General features: G+C 37.7%; 1 protein-coding gene across 4 annotated transcripts in view; it reads left to right on the plus strand.

Annotated features, from left to right (window-relative positions):
• Nucleotides 1–13,488, plus strand: part of LOC128662311 (transmembrane protein 272) — a 76,996-nt gene that overhangs the window by 47,424 nt on the left and 16,084 nt on the right. The window contains exon 2 of one of the 4 annotated variants that reach the window (XM_053716118.1): nt 363–402. The exons of the other annotated variants lie outside the window; for them this stretch is intronic. Within the exon in view, the coding sequence (XP_053572093.1) occupies nt 393–402 (10 nt within the window). The 5' untranslated portion in view covers nt 363–392. The remainder of the gene's footprint in view (nt 1–362; nt 403–13,488) is intronic. 4 annotated transcript variants of the gene reach the window in all.

Here is a 13,488-nt window from a genome sequence, read left to right on the forward strand (position 1 = left end):
TTGAGCATGGGAAATGTTATTACAAGGAGTAAAGCATTAGCATTTGAGAGGATTTCTGAGTGTGCACTAAACCACTATGCACAGTGTGAGACAGACTTGGCACTTACGTTTGTACAGTGTGTGCCTGAGTCAGACGGCAGATCACTTTCATTTGCAGAGGAGGTAGGACTTTCTTAGTAAATGTTTTTTTATTTTTTTGTGCAATGTCGGATTGTAACTTCAGTGTGGTAGTAGTTGTATGGTGGGGCCAGGGGTCCATAAAAAACACATTTATTTTTAGCAATATGCAGCAGTGTATTTATAAATATTTGACAATGCTGTAGAAATGCTGTATTTATATATATATATATATTTCATTCCAGTTTACTGCACTTTATGAAAGGACTTTCCAGATGCAAGGAGGTATTTTATCTAAGATTTTTACATCTGCATAAAATGTTATACTCTCAGACTAAGATTGCTCAGTGTTTGAAATGAGACGGGTTAACTTAACACTGTTCAGTTTACACAACAGCTGACTTAATTTTGAAATACATACAAACAAGCCTAAATCCTGCATTTGACCAGATCTAATGGTATGAGACTGAGTACCACATCTTTGTGCTTTTGTTATGGGTAGGCTGACCATATTTCCTTGAGACAAAAACGGGACATTGAGATGTCAAAAACGGGACGGGGTAAATTTTTGTTTCCAAAATTTAAATTATCCTCTATGTTGTCAAGGCAAATTCCCCCATAATAACTGATTTTAAAGGGTAAAAGTGTAGCCTCTGAACAGGCGTTTAGTTTGAAGATCTGGATTAGTAGTTGTAGATTTTTATTTAGCCGAGTTGCCCAAAATCGTTGTTACATGGTGGAAGAACTGAGAAAAATGTGGAAATAGTTACTTAATAATGATAACCATTATTTATAACGTCTGTACAACCAGCACTGCAGCATAATAATATAATAATAATAATAAGCATAATTAATGACAATTAAATTGATTGACAGGCACAGACACTGGTTTTACCTTGGCCGTGCACAATTCTTGCAGAACTTAGACAGTTGATCTACTTGATCACTATGTTTGTATGTTCACACTGTGACACAAGAAGATGGCAAGAATGATCTCTCTGGTGATGGTCAGCCGCTAATTCGGATGATGGTAGAGGTAGATGATCATCACATCAGATGATGACAAATCTAGTCCAACTCCTGTCCTTAATAGGCACTAGCTAGTAGTTCTAACTTCCCTCTCGTGACCAGTCTCTCTCCTTAGCTCAGTCTGACAGCTCACGACCGAGTACTGACCTGCTGTCACTTGCTTTCCTAATTTTGAGTGCGGGCAGCATAGAAGCGTTGCTGTGGATCATGTGGACACGGCCACCCAACCCTGCAGTTAAAAACAAAAACTTCCCTCCCCACCCCGGGAAGTTTAAAAGCTTTTAATAAGTGATGTGTGTGCTAAACAATTACACCTGCGCTGGCCGCACAGTCTGATAACCCTCAAAACGGGACAAAATGAATATTTTTAAAGAAACAACGGGACTGGGGAAGAAACATAAAATAACGGTACTGTCCCTTTCAAAACGGGACGTATGGTCAGCCTAGTTATGGGTGTCTCTGTGAGGGTGTGTGTATGTATGTCTTCGTGTATTTTCTCTGGATGCCTCTGTGAGGGTGGGTGTGTATGTCTTTGTGTGTTTTCTGTGGATGTCTGTGAGGGTGTGTGTGTATGTATGTCTGTGTTTTCTGTAGGTGTCTCTGTGAGGGTGTGTGTATGTCTGTGTGTTTTCTGTGGATGTCTCAGCGAGGGTGTGTGTGTATGTATGTCTTTGTGTGTTTTCTGTGGATGTCTCAGCGAGGGTGTGTGTGTGTGTATGTCTTTGTGTTTTCCGTGGGTGTCTCTGTGTGTGTGTATATATTTGTGTGTTTTCTGAGGCTGTCTCTGTCTGTTTTTCCTTTAGTGTATGTGCAAATTTGTGTTTGAGTTTGTGTGTGTCCATTGCCTGTTCCTTTTTAGGACATTTTGACCCTATTACTGATTATTCACATCTTTGATGGTTAAGTCAGGGGCCCCAAAATTTCTAGTGGCGGCCCTGGATGGCTGTATCTACCTCCAAGACCTAACATTGGAAAGGTCTACCCTTTACAATGGTATTCGTCTTTGGGGTGTACAGTAAAAAAAAAAAAAGTAAAAAACAAAAAGGATTTGGGGGTCTCTAAAGGCACATAAATAAAGATCAAAATTGCCTAGAGACCCCCAAAATACATTTTATAAAAATAAACTTGTTTATTTTTTTTAAATAAATATCAGTTTAAGTATCTTAGCTAAATAATCCCCGTGGTAACCCGCGTTACTGCAGTGATCACCTAGCTAAGAAATGTTGCATTCCCTTTTACAATAAGGACCGATATTATATTTGTAATCTCATGATCACCTAGATAATGTGGTTACAAATTAATAAATGGTAGAAGAATGCTATTCCATATTTTTTTATGCAAAGCACCATATTCCATTAATTGTTGCGCGCCTCAATTATATGCTAGAGATACATGTAGCCCCTTATTTGATGCGCCAAAGGGTGTACTTTCTACAAATGTGTGCTTTGTGTGCCATATTTTAATTTTCCAATTGGCCTAGAACTGTTTAATTGCAGACATGGGAACCTTGAAATCGTCTTTAAAAAAAATAGCCTTTCAACTTTTATGGGTTATGTCTGCAATCAGACAGCTGTAGAAACCTGGGAAACTAAGATAAATTAAAGGGACAGTCAACACCAGAATTTTTGTTGTTTAAAAAGAAATATAATCCCTTTATTACCCATTCCCCAGTTTTGCACAACCAACACTGTTATAGAAATACACTTTTTACCTCTGTGATTATCTTGTATCTAAGCCTCTGCAGACTGCCCCCTTATTTCAGTTCTTTTGACAGACTTGCATTTTAGCCAATCAGTGCTCACTCCAGGGTAACTTTATGTGCATGAGCTCAATGTTATCTATATGAAACACATGAACTAATGCCCTCTAGTGGTCAAAATGCATTCAGATTAGAGGCAGTCTTCAAGGTCTAAGAAATTAGCATATTAACCTCCTAGAATTAACTTTCAAATAAGAATACCAAGAGAACAAATCAAAATTGGTGATATAAGTAAATTGAAAAGTTGTTTAAAATTACATTTCCTATTTAAATCATGAAAGTTTTTTTTTGGACTTGACGGTCCCTTTAAATAAAGTACACATTTTTAGAAAGTACAACCCTTGGCGCAACAAATTAGGGGCTACATTTATTGCTAGCACAAAAATAGACAATGTATTAATAAGTGGAATATTTTTTTTAAGCAATGCAACTTATTCCATTAATTGCTGTGCAGCCCAAATTCATGCTAGAAATACTTGTAGCCCCTCATTTGATGCACCAATGGGTGTACTTTCTGCAAATGTGTGCTTTGTGTACCCCATTTTAATTTATCAGGTGGCTAGAACTGTTTAATTGCTAAAAACAAAACCGTCAATTCTAAGATGCTGTTTTTGATAATTTATTAAATTGACATGCCTGCAATAAAACAGTGGGAAAAAACTGTGAAATGTTCTTAATTTCTGCTTATTTCAGACAGGTTACCTACTACAACTACTTATCCACACAGGTTTTTGTGATAGAGCTTAGAAAAAATAAAATAACATACTATTATTTATTGAGTCAGGAGTAAAAAAATACTTTTTCACATTTTATGCTGTATTTTTTAAAACCTGTTGATACATACACATATAATTAATGGTATATTTTGAATCTGCTGGGTCTGCTAAAAAAAACAATATATAGTTTGTATAGTTTATTCACATAAACTTTACTTCTAAAAGTGTTTAAACGTGAACTGCAACAAAAAGCTCAAAACCAGCTTAGCACACAGGTGAGAAATGGCTCAGCAGCCAAAGGGTGAAAGGGCCATGATACCCAAATGTTGAAACACTTGAAAGTAATGCAGCATAGCTGTAAAAAGCTGACTTGAAAATATCACCTGAACATTTCTATGTAAAACATAATTTATATAAGAACTTACCTGAAAAATTCATTTCTTTCATACTGGCAAGAGTCCATGAGCTAGTGACGTATGGGATATACAATACTACCAGGAGGGGCAAAGTTTCCCAAACCTCAAAATGCCTATAATTACACCCCTCGCCACACCCACAATTCAGTTTATGAATAGCCAAGTAGTGGGGTGATAAAGAAAGGAGTAAAAAGCATCAACAAAGAAATTTGGAATAATTGTGCTTTATAGAAAAAATCATAAGCACCATAAAAAGGGTGGGCCTCATGGACTTGTGCCAATATGAAAGAAATGAATTTATCAGGTAAGTTCTTACATAAATTATGTTTTCTTTCATGTAATTGGCAAGAGTCCATGAGCTAGTGACTATGGGATATCAAATACCCAAGATGTGGAATTCCACGCAAGAGTCACTAGAGAGGGAGGAATAAAAAATAAACAGCCAAATGCTGAAAAAATAATCCACAACCCAAATATAAGTTATTCTTATGAAGAAAAGAAAAACTTAAAATAGCAGCAGAAGAATCAAACTAAAACAGCTGCCTGAAGAACTTTTCTACCAAAAACTGCCTCAGAAGAAGCAAATACATCAAAATGGTAGAATTTAGTAAATGTATGCAAAGAGGACCAAGTCGCTGCTTTGCAAATCTGATCAACTGAATCTTCATTCTTAAAAGCCCACGAAGTGGAGACTGATCTAGTTGAATGAGCTGTAATTCTCTGAGGCGGGGCTTGACCCAACTCCAAATAAGCTTGATGAATCAAAAGCTTTAACCAAGAGGCCAAGGAAATAGCAGAGGCCTTCTGACCTTTCCTAGGACCAGAAAATATAACAAATAGACTAGAAGTCTTCCTGAAATCTTTAGTAGCTTCAACATAATATTTCAAAGCTCTTACCACATACAAAGAATGTAAGGATCTTTCCAAAGGATTCTTAGGATTAGGACACAAGGAAGGGACAACAATTTCTCTACTAATGTTGTTAGAATTCACAACCATAGGTAAAAATTCAAATGAAGTCCGCAAAACCGCCTTATCCTGATAAAAAATCAGAGAAGGAGATTCACAAGAAAGAGCAGATAGCTCAGACACTCGTCTAGCAGAAGAGATGGCCAAAAGGAACAACACTTTCCAAGAAAGTAGTTTTAATGTCCAAAGAATGCATAGGCTCAAACGGAGGAGCTTGTAACGCCTTCAAAACCAAATTAAGACTCCAAGGAGGAGAAATTGATTTAATGACAGGCTTAATACGAACTAAAGCCTGTACAAAACATTGAATATCAGGAAGTTTAGCAATCTTTCTGTGAAATAAAACTGAAAGAGCAGAGATTTGTCCCTTCAAGGAACTTGCAGACAAACCCCTATTCAAACCATCCTGGAGAAACTGTAAAATTCTAGGAATTCTAAAAGAATGCCAAGAGAATTTATGAGAAGAACACCATGATATGTAAATCTTCCAAACTCAATAATAAATCTTCCTAGAGACAGATTTACGAGCTTGTAATATAGTATTAATTACTGAGTCAGAGAAACCTCTATGACTTAATACTAAGCGTTCAATTTCCATACCTTCAAATTTTAATGATTTGAGATCCTGATGGAAAAACGGACCTTGAGACAGTAGGTCCAGCCTTAACAGAAGTGGCCAAGGTTGGCAACTGGACATCTAAACAAGATCCGCATACCAAAACCTGTGGGGCCAAGCTGGAGCCACCAGCAACACAAACTATTGTTCCATGATGATCTTGGAGATCACTCTCAGAAGAACTAGAGGCGGGAAGATAAAAGCAGGTTGATAACACCAAGGACGTGTCAGCGCATCCACTGCTTCCACCTAAGAATCCCTGGACCTGGACAGGTATCTGGGAAGTTTCTTGTTTAGATGAGAGGCCATCAGATCTATTTCTGGAAGACCCCACATCTGAACAATCTGAGAAAACACATCCGAATGGAGAGACCACTCCCCTGGATGTAAAGTCTGATGGCTGAGATAATCCGCCTCCCAATTGTCTACACCTGGGATATGAACCGCAGAAATTAGACAAGAGCTGGATTCCGCCCAAACAAGTATCTGAGATACTTCTTTCATAGCTAGGGGACTGTGAGTCCCACCCTGATGATTGACATATGCCACCGTTGTGATATTGTCTGTCTGAAAACAAATGAACGCCTTGAACGGTTCTCTCTTCAACAGAGGCCAAAACTGAAGAGCTCTGAGAATTGCACAGAGCTCTAAAATATTGATTGGTAATCTCGCCTCTTGAAATTTCCAAACTCCTTGTGCTGTCAGAGATCCCCAGACAGCTCCCCAACCTGAAAGACTCGCATCTGTTGTGATCACAGTCCAGGTTGGCTGAACAAAAGAGGCCCCTTGAACTAAACGCTGGTGATTTAACCACCACGTCAGAGAGTGTTGAACATTGGGATTTAACTATATTAATTGTGATATCTTTGTATAATCCTGGTACCATTGATTCAGCATGCAAAGCTGGAGAGGTCTCATGTGAAAACGAGCAAAAGGAATCGCGTCCGATGCTGCAGTCATGAGGCCTAAAACTTCCATGCACATAACCACTGAAGGGAATGACTGAGACTGAAGGTGCCGACATGCTGCAACCAATTTCAAACATCTCTTGTCTGTTAGATTCAGTGTCCATGACTCTGTCTCTATCTGGAAACCTAAAAAGGTGATCCTTGTCTGAGGAATCAAAAAACTTTTTGGTAAATTGATCCTCCAACCATGTTTTCGAAGAAACAACACAAGTTGATTTGTGTGAGATTCTGAAGAATGTAAAGATTGAGCTAGTACCAAGATATCGTCCAAATAAGGAAACACCACAATACCCTGTTCTCTGATTACAGAGAGTAGGGCACCCAGAACCTTTGAAAAGATTCTTGGAGCTGTTGCTAGGCCAAATGGAAGAGCAACAAATTGGTAATGCTTGTCTAGAAAAGAGAATCTCAAGAACTGATAATGTTCTGGATGAATCGGAATATGAAGGTAAGCATCCTGCAAGTCTATTGTAGACATATAATGTCCTTGCTGAACAAAAGGCAGAATAGTCCTTATAGTTACCATCTTGAAAGTTGGTACTCTTACATAACGATTCAAAATTTTCAGATCCAGAACTGGTCTGAATGAATTTTCTTTCTTTGGGACAATGAATAGATTTGAATAAAACCCCAGGCCTTGTTCCTGAAAAGGAACTGGCATGATTACCCCTGAAACCTCCAGATCTGAAACACACTTCAGGAAAGCCTGAGCTGTTACTGGATTCACTGGGATGCGTGAGAGAAAAAATCTCTTCACAGGAGGTCTTACTCTGAATCCAATTCGGTACCCTTGAGAGACAATGCTCTGAATCCATTGATTTTGGACAGAATTTATCCAAACATCCTTGAAAAACCTTAATCTGCCCCCTACCAGCTGTGCTGGAATGAGGGCCGCACCTTCATGCGGACTTAGTGGCTGACTTTGGTTTCTTGAAAGGCTTGGATTTATTCCAATTTGAGGAAGGCTTCCAATTGGAAACCGATTCCTTGGGGGAAGGATTATGTTTTTGTTCCTTATTTTGTCGAAAGGAACGAAAATGATTAGAAGCCTTAGATTTACCCTTAGGTTTTTTATCCTGAGGCAAAAAAACTCCTTTCCCCCCAGTAACAGTTGAAATAATAGAATCCAACTGAGAACCAAATAAATTATTACCTTGGAAAGAAAGAGATAGTAATCTAGACTTAGATGTCATATCAGTATTCCAAGATTTAAGCCACAAAGCTCTTCTTGCTAAAATAGCTAAATACATGGATCTAACATCAATTTTGATAATATCAAAAATGGCAACACAAATAAAATGATTAGCATGTTGCAGTAAGCGAACAATGATAGATATGTCAGAATCCAATTCTTGTTGCTCTAAATTCTCCAACCAAAAAGTTGAAGTAGCTGCAACATCAGCCAAAGTAATTGCAGCCCTAAGAAGATGACCTGAATATAAATAGGCTTTCCTTAGATAAGATTCAAGCTTCCTATCTAAAGTATCTTTAAAGGAAGTACTATCTTCCATAGGAATAGTGGTTCGTTTAGCAAGAGTAGAATTAGCCCCATCAACGTGGGGATTTTTTCCCAAACCTCTATTGCAACCTCTGGTAAAGGATACAATTTTTTAAACCTTGCAGAAGGATTAAAAGGAGTACCTGGCTTATTCCATTCCTTAGAAATCATGTCAGAAATAGCATCAGGAATAGGAAAAACCTCTGGAGTAACCACAGTAGGTTTAAAAACAGCATTTAAACGTTTACTAGTTTTAATATCAAGAGGACTAGCTTCCTCAATATCCAAAATAATTAACACTTCTTTTAACATAGAACGCATATACTCTATTTTAAATAAATAAGTTGATTTGTCAGTGTCAATGTATGAGGAAGAATCTTCTGAATCAGATAGATCCTCATCAGAAGTGGATAATTCATTATGTTATCGGTCATTTGAAATTTCATCAACTTTATGAGAAGTTTTAAAGACCTCTTACGCTTATTAGAAGGTGAAAATGCAGACAAAGCCTTCTGAATAGAATCCGTAACAAATTCTTTAAAATTCACAGGTATATCATGTACATTAGAAGTTGAAGGAACTACAACCGGTAATGTACTATTACAGATGGACACTCTATCTGCATGTAAAAGTTTATCATCACAACTAATACAAATGACATTATGAGATATAATCTCCACAATTTTACAGCAAATGCACTTAGTTTTGGTAGAACCGATGTCAGGCAGCAAAGTTCCAGCAGATACTTCTGAGGCAGGATCAGATTGAGACATCTTGCAGAATGTAAAAGAAAAAACAACATATAAAGCAAAATGATCAATTTCCTTATATGACAGTTTCAGGAATGGGAAAAAATGCAAATAGCATAGCCCTCTGACTTAGAAAAAGGCAAGAGGCAAAAGCAATGGGGCAATAAATAATGAAAAAAGTTTAGCGCCAAGTATGACGCACAACGTAACTAGAAATTTTTTTGGCGCCAACCATGTCCGGAAGTGACACACTCGCGTCACTAACGACGCAACCCTGTGTTAACCCCTGCGTCAACTACGACGCCGGAAATGACGAACTTGCGTCAACGGACGTGCCTTTTTGCACCAAAAAAAAGTGTGGCATTTAGCGCACCTGCGAGCCTAAGACAGCCCGCAAATTAAAACAAGTAGTCAATTGAAAAAAAGACTAAACCCCAGGTAAGAAAAATATTTCTCAATATTAACTTTCCCAAATATGAAACTGACAATCTGCAAAAGGAAATACATGAACCTGACTCATGGCAAATATAAGTACAATACATATATTTTGAACTTTATATAAATGCATAAAGTGTCAAACCATAGCTGAGGTGTCTTAAGAAATAAAAACATACTTACTAAAGACACACATCCACATATAGCAGATAGCCAAACCAGTACTGAAACAGTTATCAGTAGAGGTAATGGTATATGAGAGTATATAGTCGATCTGAAAAGGGAGGTAGGAGATGAATCTCTATGACCGATAACAGAGAACTTATGAAATAGACCCCCGTTAGGGAAATCACTGCATTCAATAGGTAATACTCTCCACATCCCTCTGACATTCGCTGTAATTTTAGAGGAATCGGGCTTCAAAATGCTGAGAAGTGCATGTCAACTTAGAAATCTTAGCACAAACTTACTTCACCACCTCCATAGGAGGCAAAGTTTGTAAAACTGAATTGTGGGTGTGGTGAGGGGTGTATTTATAGGCATTTTGAGGTTTGGGAAACTTTGTCCCTCCTGGTAGGATTGTATATCCCATACGTCACTAGCTCATGGACTCTTGCCAATTACATGAAAGAAAAAAGAAATATCTTTTACCTCAAAATGTCCTAAATATTCACACCCCATTGTAAAGGGTTTTAAGCAGCAAATCAGTATGTCTGTCCCGGGACCTGCAAAGGAGTGTGCCTCATGCACGCTCATGTTATTTCTCTATTCAGTTTAAGGGAGTTTACTATGAAATCTCATGAAATCACAGTAAAAGAATTCATTATTATTATCTGTTATTTGTAGAGTGCCAACAGATTCCGCAGCGCTAGTTCACGATTTCAGCACTGCTGATACTGATTGGCTGCTGTTCACTTACTCTGGTGAGCTGGAGACATTCACCTAGATTACGAGTCTTGCGTTAGCCTTAAAAAGCAGCGTTGAGGTGTCCCAACGCTGCTTTTTAACGCCCGCTGGTATTACGAGTCAGACAGGAAAGGGTTTACTGCTCACTTTTTTTCCACGATTTTAGCTTACCGCAAATCCTCTTAAGTCAATTGCGTATCCTATCTTTTTAATGTGATTTGCCTAACGCCAGTATAACAATCGCCTGAAAAAGTGAGCGGTAGACCCTCTCCAGTCCAGACTCCTACAGCATATAAAAGTCAGTAGTTAACGCCGTAACATAAAGTTCTTAACTAAAGTGCTACAAAGTACACTAACACCCCTAAACCGAGCACCCCCCCACAACGCAAACACTATAATAAAATGATTTAACCCCTAATCTGCCGACCGGACATCGCCGACACTTTAATAAATGTATTAACCCTTAAACCGCCGCACTCCCGCCTCGCAAACACTAGTTAAATTTTATTAACCCCTAATCTGACGTCCCTAACATCGCCGACGCCTACCTACATTTATTAACCCCAATCTGCTTCCCCAACGTCGCCGCTACTATATTAAATTTATTAACCCTTAAATCTAACCCTAACCCTAACCCCCCCTAACTTAAATATAATTTAATTAAAATGAAATTAAATTACTACTATTAAATAAATTAGTCCTATTTAAAACTAAATACATACCTATAAAATAAACCCTAAGCTAGCTATAATATAACTAATAGTTACATTGTAGCTAGTTTAGGATTTATATTTATTTTACAGCCAACTTTGTATTTATTTTAACTAGGTACAATAGTTATTAAATAGTTATTAACTATTTAATAACTTCCTAGTTAAAATAAGTACAAAAGTACTGGTAAAATAAACCCTAACCTAAATTACAATTACACCTAACACTACACTATAATTAAACTAATTACCTAAACTACCTACAATTAATTACAATTAAATTAAACTAAATTACGATAAAAAAAGAGTTACAAGAATATTATACTAATTACACCTAATCTAATCCCCCTGATAAAATTAAAAGCCCCCCAAAATAGAATCCTATCAGCCAATCAGAATTAAGGTAGGAAAAATCCTATTGAAGTTCAATCCGATTGGCTGATCCAATCAGCCAATAGGATTGAGCTTGCATTCTATTGGCTGTTCCAATCAGCCAATAGAATGTGAGGTCAATCCTATTGGCTGATTGCATCAGCCAACAGGATTTTTCCTACCTTAATTCCGATTGGCTGATAGGATTCTATCAGCCAATCGGAATTCAAGGGACGCCATCTTGGATGACATCACTTAAAGGACCAGTCATTCAGTCGTTGGCCGTCGGATGAAGAGGATGCTGCGCGTCGGATGTCTTGAAGATGGACCCGCTCCGCTCCGGAAGGATGAAGATAGAAGATGCCGCCTAGATGAAGCCTTCTGCCGGTCTGGATGTCCTCTTCTGGCCGGATAGGATGAAGACTTCGGACCCTCTGGAGGACCACTTGTGCCCGGCTGGGTGAAGACGTCTCAAGGTAGGGTGATCTTCAAGGGGGTAGTGTTAGGTTTTATTAAGGGGGGATTGGGTGGGTTTTAGGGTAGGGTTGGGTGTGTGGGTGGTGGGTTTTAATGTTGGGGGGTATTGTATTTTTTTTTACAGGTGAAAGAGCTGATTACTTTGGGGCAATGCCCCGCAAAAGGCCCTTTTAAGGGATATTTGTAATTTAGTATAGGGTAGGTAATTTTATTATTTTGGGGGGCTTTTTTATTTTATTAGGGGAATTAGATTAGGTGTAATTAGTTTAATATTCTTGTAATTCTTTCTTTTTTTCTTTTCTGTAATTTCGGGTTTTTTTTGTAATTAAGTTAATTTAATTGTAATTAATTGTAGGTAGTTTAGGTAATTAGTTTAATTATAGTGTAGTGTTAGGTGTAATTGTAATTAAGGTTAGGGTTTATTTTACAGGTACTTTTGTGCTTATTTTAACTAGGAAGTTATTAAATAGTTAATAACTAATAACTATTGTACCTAGTTAAAATAAATACAAAGTTGCCTGTAAAATAAATATAAATCCTAAGCTAGCTACAATGTAACTATTAGTTATATTGTAGCTAGCTTAGGGTTTATTTTATAGGTAAGTAGTTTTAGTTTTAAATATGATTAATTTATTTAGATGTATTTAAATTATATTTAAGTTAGGGGGGGGTTAGGGTTAGACTTAGGTTTAGGGGTTAATAAATGTATTATAGTGGCGGCGACGTTGGCGGGGGCAGATTAGGGGTTAATAAATTTAATATAGTTGCGGCGACGTTGGGGGGGCAGATTAGGGGTTAATAAATTTAATATAGTTGCGGCGACGTTGGGGGGGCAGATTAGGGGTTAATAACTATAATGTAGGTGTCGGCGAGGTTGGGGGCAGTAGATTAGGGGTTCATAAGTATAATGTAGGTTGCGGCGGTGTCCGGAGCGGCAGATTAGGAGTTAATAATTATAAAGTAGGTGTCAGCGATAGCGGGGGCGGAAGATTAGGGGTTAATAAGTAAGATTAGGGGTGTTTAGACTCGGGGTTCATGTTAGGGTGTTAGGTGCAGACATAAATTTCATTTCCCCATAGGAAACAATGGGGCTGCGTTAGGAGCTGAATGCTGCTTTTTTGCAGGTGTTAAGTTTTTTTTCAGCCAACTCAGCCCCATTGTTTCCTATGGGGAAATCGTGCACGAGCACGTTTAGCCAGCTTACCGCTACCGTAAGCAACGCTGGTATTACAGTGAGATGTGGAGCTAAATTTTGCTCAACGCTCACTTTTCTGAGGCTAACGCCGGCTTGAAGAAAACCTGTAATACCAACGTTGGCTTAAGTGAGCGGTAAGAAAAAAAGGCTTGTTAGCCCAGCACAGCCTTACCGACAAAAACTCGTAATCTAGGCGATTGTGAGGTAAAATATCTTCCTTTTTTACATAGAGATGCTCAGGTGATATTTTCCTGTCAGTTTTTTAGTTATGCTGCATCACTTTCAAGTGATTTAGCATATGAGTATTTTGTCCCTTTAAAGGGACAGTCTAGTCCAAAGTAAACTTTCATTCTTATAGGGCATGTCATTTTTTTTTAAAATCTTTTATTTTAGTTTGTTTCCAACAAAGGTGTCTCAAGATGATTTTACATAGTACAGATTTATGTAAATATAATGAAAACAATGTTAAAAAGTAACCAACAATACATAATATTCTAATATACCAGTCTTTGATATACCTTCATGATTTGAACAAAAAAAGAAAAAGTAAAGGAAT

This window comes from Bombina bombina, chromosome 6 (genome assembly GCF_027579735.1).
Source record: "Bombina bombina isolate aBomBom1 chromosome 6, aBomBom1.pri, whole genome shotgun sequence".
Classification (NCBI taxonomy): Eukaryota; Metazoa; Chordata; class Amphibia; order Anura; family Bombinatoridae; genus Bombina; species Bombina bombina.